Raw genomic sequence first — 17,650 nt, 5'->3', positions numbered from 1 at the left:
ACTCGATTTTAAATAATTGACCTTTAAAGGTTTAAAAATGACATAATTTTTATAAAAACATTTTTTCAAAAAAMAATACAATTGTTTGYCAATACTGTTTGTAAGCTTTTCAATGATATCCAACTCAACCGTTTAAATTTTCCAGTGATGAGGACATCGATGTCTCATGGTATGGTGGGGTATGCAAAATGGGTCAATTTAAGCACCTTTATCTGCTGAATGTTTTGGCATTCAGGTCCAAAAAGTCACTTTCTGACCACTTCTTCCATGGCCAGACATGTATGGAAAGTTTTGTTTAAATCAAAAGGGTTGCTCTCAAAAAGTGATTGAATTCAAATGGATTTACCCATTCATCTCGCTCTCTCCCTCTCCATTTCTCTCTCTCATTCTCTCTCCCCCCTTTTATCCTGTGGAACAATTTGTTTGCAGGGCACTCTGTACTGTCCTCTGTGTGTGAATGTGTGTGTGTCTGTGTCTGTGTGTATGTGTGTGTGTGTGAGTGAATCTCCACTGCTCTGACCTGAATACTGCTTCTCTGACACAGTGGGGTAGGCTTTGGCTTCACTCCCCTCAACTACAGGATTACTTCTGTTTACTGGACGCTCAAAACATTACCATCATGCATAACACAAATTAGATGGGGCATACCATGCCTAACATGGTAGAGAGCTTGCACAATACTAATTTTAATCTCTTGGTTTTATTAAATATCAGTGCGTATTCTATAATATGCCATATGATAACGCAAAGTTGTCTATTTAACGTCATAAATTAAGTGGAAATTAATTAGTCATGGTATGTAATCATGTAACCCAGGGATGGGCAATTGTAGGCCCGCGGTGTCACGCCCTGACCTTAGAGAGCCTTTTTATGTCTCTATTTGGTTTGGTCAGGGTGTGATTTGGGTGGGCATTCTATGTTCTTTATTTCTATGTTTTGTGTTTCTATGTTTTGGCCGGGTATGGTTCTCAATCACGGACAGCTGTCTATCGTTGTCTCTGATTGGGAATCATACTTAGGCAGCTTGTTTTGCCACCTTAGGTTGTGGGATGTTGTTTTTTGTTAGCTCTGTGTAGCATTCAAGACGTGACGTTCGTTGTTCTTTTGTTGTTTTGTTTGTTGGTGTTCGGTTTTAATAAAGAAGCATGAACACGTACTACGCTGCTGCCACCACCATGCTTCATTGTGTGGATGGTGCTCTCGGGGTGATGAGAGGTGTTGGGTTTGCGCCAGACATATCGTTTTCCTTGATGGCCAAAGAATATCCACTTCATCTAAGAATATCCATTTCATCTAACCAGAGTACCTTCTTTCATATGTTTGGGGAGTCTCCCAGATGCGTTTTGGCGAACAGCCAATATATTTGCTTATTTTTTTTCACCCCACCTCCTGACCGGAGCTACAAACAGACCTCTCTCAGGAAATAGGAAGACTTATTTATTCAGCTCGGCCTCCATCCTGCCTTTCACTCTCTCTGCTGCCAATCACCTAACAATGCAATACAGCAATCTAATAACACACACCGACCTCCACTTTAGAACGAGATGTGTTTAACTGGGATAGTCGATTGACATGATAACAGAGTAACCCACAGTATAAGATCAAAGCAARAACAGCTGTCATTATTGTTGTCTGCTCACAGTACAAAATAACCCACGCCCACAGTACATCTCATAACCAAAGATAAGTTACAGCTGTTATTAGCCAGACCTCTGGCTGTGGTTGGATGCTGTGTGTGCTGTGAAGAAGAAGAGCAAAGTAAGAGGCACAGTGAATTACCTTTGACCTTACCCTTCGCCAGTCCACCKGCTCCCTCATAACATGATTTATATAATCAAGGGCTCCCATCGACAAGAGGAGAGATCTGAGAAGCTCTGGCCTGTAGAGTGCTCCACGCTCCACTCAGTATCTAGTCTCAGTTCCACTGTATCCACTCGTTTAGTTTTCCCATCTCAGGAAAGATAGGTTTTCACACAGTGAGGSAGTGCTTGAAAACCAACATATGGGGAGCTCCAGAACTTGGAGAGAGGGTTGGAGTAAAACTGACCCTGATGTACTTAGAGGGTTTATGTGCTGTCGGGTCCATTGAAAGCCAATGGAGATTGCCAAAACCAATTTCGCCATGCCAATCATTGTGGACCACCAGAAATCCACAGGCACAAGAATAAATGAAAGTGAATGAGCATGCGGTGAAGTGCAGCTTTGAGAATAATTTMAGCCTATGAACTGGTAGAGTAGGGAGTGTGGGTTGGGGTAATGGTGGAGTGGGGTTTTTAACTCTGGACCAAACAATTTAACAGCAGAKACACATCATTAAGGACAGACAGGGAGTCATTTATCTAACGATAATGATGGTTTCGGTACGAGTGTGCGTTGCTCTCTCTTTTGTGTGTGTAACTCTTTGTACATTGACTGAATTAGCYTCAGTTCCARCAGAGGAATCCTTCACTGCTGGTGGTCTASAGGCGCACTGTATCTCTAATGGTGCAGAAAACATACCCTTTAATAGTTCGATTTTTTGGGGGTTGATTCCGTGAGGCACTCAGCTGATGTGTTGGATGTACAGTAAAACAWTGACTTATTCTGCTCTGGCGTTGTACAGCTGAAAATGATCGTTTTGGTTTCAATGCAGTTGCCTTGTTTTACAAATAAAAACTATCATCGTTCAATTTTTATGGTTACATTGGGAAAGGGGCACATTAGAGTTATTAGTGCTGGTGCTATTGTTTTAATGCCTTTGGCTGGCCTTGCATGTTTTTATGACTGCTGATGTGACCAGCAGTTAGGGTTGGGCTGAGACTACAGGCTAGACTACCCATACTGCACTGGTGTATTGTACTGTACACACATCTGGACGGAGAGAGAGCCAGACTCCTGATTCTCATCACTCCCGACAGGCCCAGTCAAAGGAAACCGGGGGACACCATTTCAGGAAGTTTTCTTTGGCCCGAGAGGAAACCAAAAAGTAGGGTTAGGAAAGGATGCCGGTCCATTTTTAGCAATGTTGGGTTGGGAAATCGAGGGACTGGGAGTGGGGATTGGGAACAGAGCGATCCTGGCTAAAACCACTGTAATGTTTATAATGTTTGTGTCAGACCGACGTGGTATTTCGTAGAAATAACCTCCGTACACTATCATTCTCTGTCACTTTACAATGCATTTTACAATGCATATGATGGCCATTGTAAAATGTACGTAATATCCGACCACATCAAAGCGATAATGAGTATTATTTCCTTTCTGAATAGAGATACCCATTCAGGGTTAACTGTGTATTCACAGCCGAGTTTCATCGTGTTAGTACAGCATTAGTAAAAGTTGCCCTCTTTGCATTTCACCAAATCTTCTTGGCCTTGTGATCTATGGGAACTGCACTGTCACGCCTTGAATGAATCACACATGGCGTTGTCGTTGTTAGGAGGCTAGAGTTTACATCTTAATGTCACAATGAGCTTGCYTGCTCGGCCCTGACAAGAGCTCAGCTCAATGTATCTCATCGCTAACTGCCAACCACTTACTGTACTGCCAGATGAGAGGGTTTTAAGGGGCAATCCCCCTCCCTGTCTCCAGCACTGTGACTCTCAAAACCCACAGTGGCATGATAAGTGACCTCCCTTATCTCTCCTCTCTCTCATTCTCTCTCGCTCTCTCTTGCTTACTCTCTCTCGCTCTTTCTGTTTCGCACCCCCCCTGCCCTCTCTCTCTCTTTCTCTCTCCCTCTATCCCTCCCTCTCTCTCTTAGGGACCTGAGGAATAATTTGATTGGCACGGTGGAGCACGGGGCCTTCCGTGGACTGGTGGCTCTGAGGAGACTGTAAGTGTGAAGCGGGTTGTCATAGTGGGTGGGCTACACGGCGTGACGAGGCCAGGGTCTTATGGGGGTTAAGGGGCTGGGTTATTACACTGTGACAAATATGACATCATGATTAATAGATGTATAGCAAATTATTGTTTCCTGAATGTGGTTGGTTGACTCTCTCTTCTCTCTCTCTCTCTCTCTCTCTCTCTCTCTCTCTCTCTCTCTCTGCTCTCTCTCTCTCTCTCTCTCTCTCTCTCTCTCTCTCTCTCTCTCTCTCTCTCCTCTCTCTCTCTCGTCTCTCTCTCTCATCCTTCTCTCTCTCTCTCTCTCTCTCTCCTCTCTCTCTCTCTCTCTCTCTCTCTTCTCTTCTCTCTCTCTCTCTCCTCTCTCTTCTCTCTTCTCTCTCTCTCTCTCTCTCTCTCTCTCTTCTCTCTCTCATCTTCTCTCTCTTCTCTCTCTCTTTCTCGTTCCTCTTCTTCTCTCTCTTCTCTCTCTCTCTCTCTCTCTCTCTCTCTCCTCCTCTCTCTCTCTCGTCTCTCTTCTCTCGTCTCTCTCTCGTCCTCGTCTGCTCTCTCTCCTCTTCTCTTCTCTCGTCTTCTCTCTCTCTCTCTCTCTCTCTCTCTCAACACACTCTCTCTCTTCTCTCTCTCCTTCCTCGTCTTCTCTTCTCTCTCTCTCCCTTCTCTCTCTAACACACATACATCTCTTTCATCTCTCTCTCATACAGCACAGAGCATACTTCTCTCTCTCTCTCTCTCCACCACACACACCATCACACACACACTACACACAACACCCAAGATGGTATCGCATACACCTGAGCGTAAATGACTTAATTCCATCATGATTGTTAGGAGGTTTTAGGCTGCTGGGGTGTTGCAGCAGGCAAGTGCGCCAGGCTCTGGGAGCAGCAGAGTGCTAATTTAAGTGCTCCCCAACTGGTGATTACTTGAGTGCCTTGCTTATTTTCCCACAGCTGCTCCAGCAAAGCAGCTCTTTAATTACAGAGGGGAAGGGCACAGAGCCACGACAGCCTTCTGTGAGTGTGTGTTTGCGCGCGCGTGTGTGTGGTGCATAAGTGTGTGAGAATGGATGGTAATGTGAGGGGTGAAGGGGTAACAGAAGGTCGGGGTTGATATCCCACGATTTGGAATAAATAAACATTTGACTGGTGGTTTAACACCATAGTTCCTTGAGCTGCTTAAGCTCTCGTTATTACGTCATTATGAGAGACGGCACAAAAAACACACACAACACACTTGTTGTCACAGCCAAGCTCATTCTGTATTATCTCATGCCAGCTCTCCTGCGATGATCAGTGCTCTTAATGCTTTTAGTCAGATGGGCTTGGCTTATCTCTAAGCCATCATTTAAAGTGAGCTTTTTTGTCCTTATAGGGATCTGTCCAACAATCGGATTGGCTGCCTCTCTCCTGAAATGTTTGTAGACCTTGGCAATCTCTCTAAATTGTGAGTAATCTCTKAATTGAAAACATACAGCACTGTACGCACAATTTGAGATGTTTTGAGATGTAGGATCTATGTTTTTTCTCTTAGATAKGGCTGTTTCAAAGTAACGCAACAGCAGATACTGTGGCTTTTCTACTTGTTCAAAGTTAACTAGTTTGATGTGTATTTGCCCTGTTWTCCCCACAGGAATCTATCAGGAAATATTTTCTCTTCCTTGCCGGTGGGACTATTCACACACCTCCTGTCTCTCGAAGTCCTGTAAGAAAACAAAATGAAACAACACACACACAAACACACACACACACACCCTACGAACAGATAGTCAGTCACACCCTGTACCAAAATGACACCGACACACAGTGCGATGATGGTTTTAACGCCGTTGCCGTATCCCCCCAGGCACTTCTCTACAGAGTCTCTGTTCTGTGACTGTCAGCTGGAGTGGCTGCTGCTGTGGGCCAGGGCAAACGGCGTGCTTCTGGGCAACGACACCCTGTGTGTTCATCCCACACACCTCCGCGGCCTGGAGGTCCACAACCTGAGGGAGACACAGCTCAGATGTGGTATGTTATCTCACATCATCCCTATCTCTCTTTAAATAAGGCGCACACAACACCTACACAAGCATTACATGACAATTTRTTCTGTATATATTTGAATTTGTATTGTCCCACAAAATAAATGAGTATTATGATGAATATGGCCTATGATGATGACGATGTCTGAAAGTCTGTGGCTGAATGTTCCCTGCTGTCTGTCTGATCACCCCTCTGTGTATGTAAGGCGAGTGAATGGCCCGTGAGGAAGACATGGAGGAGAGCTCTGGGGACTGGTGAGGTAGCTAGCTGTTCTGGTGTTTCCATCTCTGCTCTGTGCTGTGCTGTGTGCTCTGAGCCATGGGGGGAATCACATCTCGTTTCTGATAGCAGCTCTCCCCCTGCCCTGCCTCTACACTCCCCGTCTCCTGCACACGCTTAGAGGATATTGCACCGGGATGAGAAAACACGAGTCACTGCTCGAAATGGAAATTGGGGTGGGGTGGTGGGGGTTGTGTGTGCATGTGTGTSTGTGTTATTTGGAGGAAAACAAATATTGGGTGCTTTTATCAATGTCAATCAAACAAGATATAGCAGGCACATGATTTGTACAGTGACAAAACATGAGCATGAAATGGGGATTGATACAGCAGTTCAAGATACAACAATTGAGAGATTGGGGTACCTAACGAAAGGTCTTTGATGTTGGAGATGGCATTTGACCAGCCCASTAAAGTTTTTGGAGCCGCATCATGCACCTTAGCGGTGGATTTCTTTAGAATAAGAATGTCTAAAAAGTACATTTTCCAGGAAGATTTTAAAGAAGTATTTGGATCCAACCACTTTTTTAGAATTGCCTTTTTTGGCATACATTAAACTAGTATTTCCTAGTAGAAACAGACCAGGTGACAGATACATTTCCATCTATCAAGGTGCGATAAAGGTTTTTAACGTACTTCAAGGGGTCAGAGACCACTAGGCATTAGGTCCCGACCCATTTGTCACTCTTTCTAAGTCTTTCATGTGTTTGTTTGTGCAGATTGTTGTATTCACACACTTCTTATCCACGTACCCTACCAGATACATTCTGAYGTTATTCTATGGAATCCTGAGTGTGTGTTTTTCGTTATGTGGAACAATSCAAGCAATTACTGGGTAATTCRACACAGTCATATGACATAAAGCCAAGAGTGGAATTAGGATGGTTGGAATAGTGAATTGTTCTTTCAGCCTAACACATCCATTATGGGATTACCGTGCATGCCTCCGTGGGATTTTACTCCCTATACAACAGCCTCCTAAAATACCTTATTTATTTGCTTGGCAAGAGCCATTTTCGATTGGACACAGTGGAGTGCTCTAACAACCTCTTCTTGTAATGTTATTTTCAACCTATTATCTCCGTATGGGTTCACTTAATGTCATGGAATGCAGCAAGGCTKTACTGTGGCCATCAGCACTTCATCACGTATCAGCTGTGTTTGTTCAGCACCTGATGCTATAGGTCAAGGTATTACTGAGAATGACGGTCGATAAGAGGACAATTGACAAAGCTACCCCTCCAACTCATACCAAACAAGAGATTTGTCTCTCTTTTCATTATGTTGAGCGATCAGGTTGAACTATTAAGTTGCTCGGGAATTCCATCCATGCCGTCCTTTTTGTATTTTCTTACATTTACATTTTACATTTAAGTCATTTAGCAGACGCTCTTATCCAGAGCGACTTACAAATTGGAAAGTTCATTGGACTGTGTTCTTCTATCGTAGTTCTCCAAAGTGATGTAACGAGTAGCAGATGTCAGGGTGAACACATTTTAAAGTGTTTCTCCTCCTTTCGTCTGTCTGACATGGCGTTCGGGTCGAGTGTCGTTCTCAAGCGAGGGGGAACGGACGGAGGGAGGAGGGAGGAGAGGTTTCCTGCCAGGATCAGGTGCTTCCTCAGATGGGGGTCAGGGCAACGTCTGTTCAGCTCTGTTCAGCTCACACAAACACGGAGGAATAAAGGAGCACGGCCCTCTACTTCTGTTTCCTCAAGGCTCAGCGGTGAAAACCAGGCAGGGCCTCTTTGTGGAATTCATTGAGATGAATTACATAGCAGAGATTGGTTGATTCATACACAACCTGGGTCTCTGGTGTAATGTCTGGTGTTATTCTTTATTATATTAAGCTACGGCAGTGACATGGTCCTCTTATGGTCACTACAGGCCTTATGCATATAGACCAATATACCCATCAGACCCTGTGGCCAGCCAGTAGAACTTGGTTTGAAGTTTAATCAACTCCATATTCTGAAAAAGACAGAGTACTATCCGAGCAACATCTGAATACAATAAGAAGTGTGGAAAGTGTGTGTGATAGGGCCTAATCSTATTGAGGAAATGGAAGGGTTGGACTTGTTTTGATTAATTAGGAGATTCTCATTTAATGGCTTCCCATCCTGAATGATGTGGCTCACTCACAGACCGACTTAGCAGATGTGGGTGGATGGGTGGGACTAGCCTGGTCGCAGATCTGTTTGTGCTGTCTTGCCAACTCCTATGGTCATAGTTGTGTTTGGCGAGACAGCACAAACAGATCAGGTACCAGGCTTTGGTGGAGCTGTTCTGTAGTGATTTGAATGGTTTCCTCTGTGGACTACTGCCAGACGTTTGGCCATGTGTCCACTCACTGCAGGACCAGCCATAGCAGCTGCTCYGCACGCCCCTCCTGCCAGGGAACACAGGTCAATCTGGTTAGAGGCCTGGGGCTGGGAATTGTTTTAAGATGGTCTTAACAAGGATCATTTAGRTATTTGATTTAGAATTTTAGGACCCCTGTCGGTAGCTATAATTTGGTGTATTTTTTTWAATAAATATTTGATAAAACATTGAATTTGGCCTGCTATTAGTCCATAGAAACACATTTCATAACAGATTCATACATGGAAAAACAGATTGAAGTGCCTGTGTCCTWTATCTGAGAGATATAAGAATTATAATAATTTACCATGGAATGACCCTTTTGATGTGGAAATGCCCTACTCACTTCCATTACATTTTCATCCCGGTACCGGGTTTCCTTCAGACGAGTCCGTGACACTTTAGTGGTCGGAGAGAAAAATGGAGAACAACAACATGTCCGTGAGAGTCTCGTCTTTCCATAGAGAGGTCATATAAAGTGCATTCAGAAAGTATTCAGACCCCTTAACTTCCAAATMTTGTTACATTACAGCCTTAATATGAAATGGATTAAATAAATAAAAGTCCTCATCAATCTACACACAATACCCCCAAAATGACAAAGCAAAAACAGGCTTTTGGACATTTTTGCAAATTTTGTAAAGATAGAAAAAATAAGTATTCAGACCCTTTACTATGGGACTCTAAATTGACCTCAGATGCATCCTGTTTCCATTGATCATCTTTGAGATGTTTCTACAACTTGATTGGAGTCCACCTGTGGTAAATTCAATTAATTGGATATGATTTGGACAGGCACACACCTGTCAATATGAAGTCCCACAGTTGACAGTGCATGTCAGAGCAAAAACCAGGCCATGAGGTCGAAGGAATTGTCCATAGAGCTCCGAGACTGATTGTGTCGAGGCACAGGTCTAGGGAAGGATACCAAAATATTGCTGCAATGTTGAAGGTCCCAAGAACACAGTGGTCTCCATCATTCTTAAATGAAAGAAATTTGGAACAACCAAGACTCTCCCTAGAGCTGGCCGCCCGGWCAAACTGAGCAATCGGGGGTGAAGGGCCTTGGTCAGGGAGGTGACCAAGAACCCGATGGTCACTCTGACAGAGCTCTAGAGTTCCTCTGTGGAGATGGGAGAACCTTCCAGAAGGACTAACATCTCTGCAGCACTCCACCAATCAGGCCTTTATGGTAGAGTGGCCAGACGGAAGCCACTCCTCCGTAAAAGGCACATGACAGCCCTCTTGGAGTTTGCCAAAAGGCACCTGAAGACTCAGACCATGAGATACAAGATTCTCTGGTCGGATGAAACCAAAATTGAACTCTTTGGCCTGAAAGCCAAGCGTCACGTCTGGAGGAAACCTGTCACCATCCCTACGGTGAAGCATCATGCTGTGGGGATGTTTTTCAGTGGCAGGGATTAGGAGACTAGTCAGGATCGAGGGAAAGATGAACAGAGCAAAGTACAGATGATGATGAAAACCTGCTCCAGAGCGCTCAGGACCTCAGACTGGTGCGAAGGTTCACCTTCCAACAGGACAACAACCCTAAGCACACAGCCAAGACAATGCAGGAGTGGCTTTGGYACAAGTCCCTGAATGTTCTTGAGTGACCGAGCCAGAACCCGGACTTGAACCCGATCGAACATCTCTGGAGAGACCTGAAAATAGATGTGCAGCGACGCTCCCCATCCAACCTGACAGAGCTTGACAGGATCTGCAGAGAAGAATGGGAGAAACTCCCCAAATACTGGTGTGCCAAGCTTGTAGCGTCATTCCCAAGAAGACTGAGAAGTACTGAGTAAAGGGTCTGAATACTTATGTAAATGTGAAATGAGTTTTATTTATTTATAAATTAGCAAACATTTCTAAAAACCWGTTTTTGCTTTGTCATTATGGGGTATTGTGTGTAGATTGATGAGGAAAAATAATAWTTTAATACATTTTTTATTAAGGCTGTAACGTAACAAAATGTGGAAAAAGTCAAGGTGTCTGAATACTTCAGCYTGTAGCCTAAACCGTTCAGACGCTACAGACAGAAGTTGGCACTAGGTGGTGTGAACGTTTAAATGTTTAAAGGACATTTGGATCGTTATTGTTCATAAAAATTCTCTAGCGAATATTGTTTAACACTTTTTTGTTTACAAAATTGAAATCKCAGTGCAGCACAAAACTACCACTAWRAAGTCCCGATCATCATAAAGGGAAACATACAAATGAAACAAATACCTAATGCAACAATGCTGTAAAGTAGTAGAAAATATGCATCTTTCAAATGATTTGCCACGGATATACTTTATAGCGCTCAGCGCATCATCGTCGTTAACGGTTGGYAAAATGGCAGAGTGTGAGACAYGGAAGCAACAGCAGCAAAGTCCTGTTTGGCAATACTTGAGAAYGTGGTGAAATAAATGCAATCTTTGCAAGGTGGAATTGAGCTACAGTGGCAGTACAGGTGCAATGCTTAACCATCTGAAAGGAAGGCACCCCCAACCCGTTGCTGGCAGCAGTGCGATAAGGGACGGAGTGAAAGAAATCACAGCGCTGATTACAGTTGATATGAATCCATTGTCAATGGTAGAGGATGTCGGCTTCACTGCCCTGATGGCATATCTAGAATCACACTACAAGATGCCAAAAACTGTGARGGCCTGGATGGAGAAAATGTACAATGATTGCTCTGCAAGTACAAGGTGCGAGCTCTCAAACACCATACGTGGCATTAACAACAGATTTTTTGACATCTATGAACATGCTGTCATACATCACTGCAACGAGCAATCACATTGATAAGAAGCGGGACATGAAGTCCCATGTACTGACAATTGGGAACATGGAGGAGAGGGACACAGCRGAGAACATAAAATGGTGTTAACTACCACTGTTGCTGAGTGGGTGGGGGACAGTAGTAAGGTGAMTGCCTTCTGGTAAGTAGCCAGGACTGTGGTAGATCGAACTGCATTGCCCCTTAGCTGTCATATGCAGGATCCTATCTGAATTATGACTTCTCATATTATGAACATTTTCTTATTGATTAAATGTTTAAATGATGAAAAAAAATTGCAGTTTAAACGTTATGAACAATTACACATTTGTCACATCCCTAGTTGGTACATATTCAGTYCCGACTTCTGATGAGTCCCGTGACACTTGTGGGGGTCGTAGAGCCAAACTGTTCGGACGCTATAGTCTCCTGGTCTGACACACAGCTGTAGCTCTGCCACCTTCCACCACAGTGGATTGAGACGCAGCCCTTGCAAAAGAAAACATCTCTAGCTTCAACAGGCAGATTTCTATGGGGATTTTTGTACTATGCTAATTAGATTTCATCATGGGTGAGGACATCGACTCTAGGGGGGTTGTGTTAACTGCAGCCCAGTGATCCTCGTAGAGTTTAGCTCTGGCATCTAGGGATCCTCGCACCGTCACACACACTTACTCACACATGCGCACACACACGCTCGCACACATACTAGCGTACAAACACACACACAGATAGGGCATTGCCCTGGCTTTTCCTCGTGCCATTACACACACACAATGGCTCAACACCCCTACTTCATCAACACGCACATACTGTACACACCGGGAAAACACACACACACACACAATCTCACCCTGGCAGCGCCTGATAGGCACAGGCCATCTGCCACTCTGATCCTTTGGCACTTAGTGTTGATTCAACAGTATGAGCATAATAGCAGGTCAACAGTCCATCGCTTTTTTGCTGTGGTACCATTTAGCCAGCTGCATTCAGCTACAGGGTACGCGGTAGCTCCAGTTCTGCACCTCTTCATGTGSAACTACCAATACATGGCTCTGTAAATCATCAACAAATGAAATGACACTATAAAACACATGTAGATTGAGGGCCTCCCGAYTGGTGCAGRGGTCTAAGGCYCTACATTACAGTGCTAGCAGCATTGCTACAGATCCGGGTTCGATACTGGGCCGTGMCGCAGCCGGCCGCGACCGGGAGACCCATGAGGCGGRGCACAATTGGCCCAGCGRTGTCCGGGCTAGGGGAGGGTTTGGCAGGGATGTCCTTGACTCCGGTGGCGGGCCGGGAGCATGCACACTGACACAGTCGCCAGGTGTATGGTGTTTCCTCCGACACGTTGGTGCGGCTGGCTACTGAGTTAAGCGAGCAGTGTGTCAAGAAGCAGTGCGTCTTGGCGGGTCGTGTTTTGGAGGACGCATGGCTCTCGACCTTCGCCTCTCCCGAGTCCGTACGGGAGTTGCAGTGATAGGACAAGATTGTAACTACCAATTGGATATCACTAAATTCGGGGGTAAAAAAGTAGAACCACCTTTTGCAGCAATTACAGCTGCAAGTCTCTTGGGGTATGTCTCAATAAGCTTGGCACATCTAGCCACTGGGATTTTTGTCCATTCTTCATGGCAAAACTGCACCAGCTCCTTCAAGTWGGATGGGTTCCGCTGTTGTACAGCCATTTTAGGTCATACCACAGATTGTCAATTGGATTGAGGTCTGGGCTTTAACTAGGCCATTCCAATTACATTTAAATGTTTCCCCTTAAATCACTCYAGTGTTGCTTTAGCAGTATGCTTAGMGCCATTGTCCTGCTGGAAGGTGAACCTCCGTCCCAGTCTCAAATCTCTGGAAGACTGAAACAGGTTTTCCTCAAGAYTTTCCCTGGATTTAGCGCCATCCATCATTCCTTCAATTCTGARCAGTTTCCCAGTCCCTGGGATGGTATTCTCATGGTGATGAGAGGTGTTGGGTTTGCGCAGACAYCYTTTTCCTTGATGGCCAAACAGCTCAATTTTAGTCTCATCTGACCAGAGTACCTTCTTCKATATGTTTGGAAAGTCTCCCACATGRCTTTTGGTTAACACCAAATGTGTTTGCTTATTTTTTTCTTTAAGCAATGGCTTTTTTCTGGCCACTCTTCCATAAAAGCCCCTATCTGTGTGGAGTGTACGGCTTAAAGTGGTCCTATGGACAGATACTCCAATCTCCGCTGTAGAGGTTTGCAGCTCCTTTAGGGTTATCTTTGGTCTCTTGTTGCCTCTGATTAATGCCCTCCTTGCCTGGTCCGTGAGTTTTGGTGTGCGGCCCTCTCTTGGCAGTTTATTGTGGTGCCATATTCTTAAAAAAATAAAATAGTGGATTTAATGGTGGTCTGTGGGATGTTCAAAGTTTCAGATATTTTTTTATAACCCAATCCTGATCGGTACTTCTCCACAACTCTGTCCCTGACCTGTTTGGAGAACTCCTTGGTCTTCATGGTGCCGCTTMCTTGGTGGTGCCCCTTGCTAAGTGGTGTTGCAGACTCTGGGGCCWTTCAAAACAGGTGTATATGTCCTGAGATCATGTGACAGATCATGTGACACTTAGATTGCACACAGGTGGACTTTAWTTAACTAATTATGTGACTTCTGAAGGTAATTGGTTGCACCAGATCTTATTTAGGGGCTTCATAGCAAAGGGGGTGAATACATATACACGCATCCCTTTTCAGTTTTTTACACTTAACCAATTTGGACTATTTTGTGTATGTCCATCACATGAAATCCAAATAAAAATCTATTTAAATGACAGGTTGTAATGCAACAAAATATGAAAAATGCCAAGGGGGATGAATACTTTTGCAAGGCACTGTATGTCTTATATCTGCTATTTGTATGCAMTATGCATTATTACCATGTATGTATGCATTAGAGTATGCATACATAAAATCAAGGTCAGGCCTCGCTAAATCGACCTTGATCTTTTCTCAGATCATACATTAAAATATAKATTTATTGGCTCTGTTATTGGCTTAGTTTAACCATGGATTGGAGAGGTGGATTGGAGCCGTGCCTTTGRATTCTCACTCTCTCAGTAAGGGTTGAGTACGTTTTTTTCTACATGTAGTCTGTTACAGTTGCTAGTTACCTGTCCAAAATTGTAATCAGCAACGTAACTTTTGGATTACACAAATTCAGTATCGTAATCTGATTACTTTCCCCTTAATAAGAGGCATTGGAAGAAGACAAAACGGATCCATTAAACACATTTAGTGTGTCATCATAGTGGTCAAACTTGCTCAGGTAGAACAAACTTACTCAATTGAATGTCACTGAGAAAACAGAAAAGTGTCATAATGTATTTTCTCGCCAACATGAATTTAAAAGTAAACATCTAGTTTTTCTAAAGTATCTGTAACCTTATTACAATACGTTTKCTTGTAACATYACTGATTACAYTTTTAAAAAATGTAATCAGATTGCATGTAACTGATTTACATGTAATCACTTACTCCCCAACCCTGATCTCTGTCAGATTTGTTGCATAGCATTTAGAATGTAGATGTAATGTAGCCAGAGATGTAGGCGTTTGAACTGAATGGGAGAGGTCAGCAGCCATGAATGGGAGAGGTTTACGATTCATGTACTGAATGGCCTTTCACACTATACTGCTAGCACTCTCCATTGATCTGAATGGAACTGAAGGTAGAGCGTTGCTTAGCTGGCTCCTTGGAGCATGTCCAAGGAAATGTTTTTATGTGTCCAATCGAACATGTTCCCTGTGTTCAGTGGAATTCCCAAGGTACCACAGRGAGCCAGTACACTGCAATGATCTCAGATCAGTATGTAGAAGTGTGTCCCTGCAAGCAGCGCCAGGCAGTGCCAGTATTTTCTAAGCTTTTCCCGAAAACTTTTGAAACCTTTACCTGCTTTTTTATATAGCCAAAATCCACAAAAATCATAATTAATATGGTAGTGACTGATTTGAATGACTGTAAATCCTCTATATTCCCCACAGCTTTTGTTAATTCCTACAAGCACAATGCTTTCTCCTGATTGATAATGTGTGTTTTTGTGTATGTGTATTTGTGCATATTGTATGGTTATAGTTGTGCGTTCASATTTGCAATACCGTATTACTGGCATGATTTCAGTCATAGAGAATCATTCATTTTGATTCCCCTCCTCCCCTCCCATTCCAATACCGCACCAGTCTCTCCTTCTCTCTGGATGAATGAGTTCTTACCCTTCCCGTCCTCTACTCCTCTCCCTGACCCTCTCCCTGGTGTCTTCCTCTCCCCTCCTCTCCAGATGAGCCTCTGGAGCTGCCCCTGTTTCAGCTGATCCCGTCCCAGAGACAGGTGGTGTTCCGTGGGGACCGGCTGCCCCTGCAGTGCACTGTGTCCTACCTGGACCCCTCGGTCACGCTGCTCTGGCACCACAATGGCCACGTCGTCCACAGCAACGAGGACAGGGGCGTCTACGTAGAGGATACCCTGGTCCATGACTGCTGCCTYCTCACCGGGTAGGGGGAATCAGGGACGTGAGTGGAGAGCTAATCTCCCTCGCTCGCTGTAGCACAGACACACTCATGCGTTACATTTGAATGAGCTCATGCGGTACAGTTTTGCGGTACACAAACACACGCTCACAACACCGCATCTCGCTAACCATGCTCACATGCACTAACAGACAATCGCACGCATCTGTGCAGGAACACACTCTTCCCCTTCTCTCCCGTATTGTAGCCGAGATTTACCTTGTGTTATCGTCCGCCCTTGATAGGGATCTGGAAGGACAGGGACAGAATTGGATTGGCCGCGTGCCACTGCCTCTGAAAGCTAATCTGTGCCCCTCTCAGGACGTTTGCGGAGCGCTCCTGGAACGTTGCCGGAGTGCTTGGCGATCACAAGCTAACAGGAACAGTTGCTGAATCTTAATTACAGTGATAATGGGAGCAGCAATGCTGGTTTTCTCACATTTCGGGGCCTGTTGTCGCGTTTCCTCTTCCTGTCTTTGTTTTCTCTCCATGCTGCTGTTACTGTTAGCTTGGCGGCAGACCTGGTTTCAAATACTATTTAAAATCATTTAAAAGACTTTATCTGTGCTCAATTAAGCTTGCCTGGCTTATTGGACCAATCAAATCTTCCCAAACCTGTATAACCCACCCATCTGGTCCTGTAAGCAGGCTAAAGCAAACACTCAAAATATTGGAAAGATTTAAAATAGTATTTGAACCCAGGTCTGCTTGGCTTGGCGGTAAGCAGGCTCATATGGAGGAGCACATTGCCGTTGATTAGTTTAACTGCTGCTACGCTCTGAGCCGGGGGCTCGAACATAAATATTGATGGTGCTGACAGAAATATGTTTCATTGTGTGGAATGSTTGTTGTCACGGTTTACATAGCACAAGGAATTCCATCTCTTTTCTCAGTTCTGGGAAAGATACCAACCCAGAATATTGTAGCTCCCACTGCTCCCGATTTGACCAACATTGCCACTTGTAATTTATGATGCTGAAGTTTACTATTATGTTCTATTCTCTATGGCTTTGTGGCTGAGTTGATTATCTCAAAGTATGAAGATGAGTGAAAAGATATGTTTCATGACCATTTATATATTGCGCTAGGCTAACAGTATTCAGTGTTACTCTTCCTAATTTGAATTTGTATTGATAGATTGTTCTGTAGCGGTCTGACAAAATGAAATGGCTTAGCATTGCCTCTCCAATGAGGTCTGTAGTTCACACCTGGCTGCTCATTACGAACTGGCTAATGGCCGTGGAACACTCATAGCTAATGGCAACTAACAGCTGTAGTGTTAAGTTGTGAATTGTGTCCATCAAGCTGCTCTGGTGAATGTATCACTTGTATATGTGAAGGGATTGGAGAGTGATTAACACATGCCTGTGTTCTCTAGCGTACACAGCAGAGCGGAATGGCCTGATAAAGAGCCCAGTGTCCATTGTTASGTGGTGTTCTGTTCTAATGGGCCTGTCATGCCAAATAGTGTCCTCTTGACAAAAAGTGACCCCCCCACTTGGTCACAATGGGACTCGATAATCGATGGATTTCACATGACTGGGCGAGGTCGTAGCCAATCAGAATGAGTATTTTCCCACAAAAAGGGCTTTATTAGAGACATAAATACTCCTAAGCACTCTTGGGAGTCTCACCTTTCTATAGAGGGAAAGGTGTAGCCCAAACTGTTCTGACGCTACAGGCAGAAGTTTTCAGATCGGCGGTACTAACCTCAGATGAGTCCTGTGACGCTTCTGMGGGTCGTAGAGCAAAATGGAGAACACCATCATGTTTGTCAGAGTCTCGTATTTCCATATCTCGGGCATACTAGTTTGTAGGCCATTTTCGGGATGGCTCATAGTCTGGCAAACACCGCTGTGGCTAGGCCACCTT

General features: G+C 44.3%; 1 protein-coding gene across 1 annotated transcript in view; it reads left to right on the top strand.

Annotated features, from left to right (window-relative positions):
* Positions 1–17,650, top strand: part of LOC111951994 (adhesion G protein-coupled receptor A3-like) — a 150,349-nt gene that overhangs the window by 78,558 nt on the left and 54,141 nt on the right. Inside the window, exons 3-7 of the mRNA XM_023970395.3 lie at positions 3,743–3,814; positions 5,197–5,268; positions 5,455–5,526; positions 5,668–5,831; positions 15,550–15,763. Of these exons, the coding sequence (XP_023826163.2) occupies positions 3,743–3,814; positions 5,197–5,268; positions 5,455–5,526; positions 5,668–5,831; positions 15,550–15,763 (594 nt within the window). The remainder of the gene's footprint in view (positions 1–3,742; positions 3,815–5,196; positions 5,269–5,454; positions 5,527–5,667; positions 5,832–15,549; positions 15,764–17,650) is intronic.

Source organism: Salvelinus sp. IW2-2015, linkage group LG25 (assembly GCF_002910315.2).
Source record: "Salvelinus sp. IW2-2015 linkage group LG25, ASM291031v2, whole genome shotgun sequence".
Classification (NCBI taxonomy): Eukaryota; Metazoa; Chordata; class Actinopteri; order Salmoniformes; family Salmonidae; genus Salvelinus; species Salvelinus sp. IW2-2015.
Note: the sequence above shows the minus strand (reverse complement) of the source record. Positions and strands in the feature narration are given on the sequence as shown.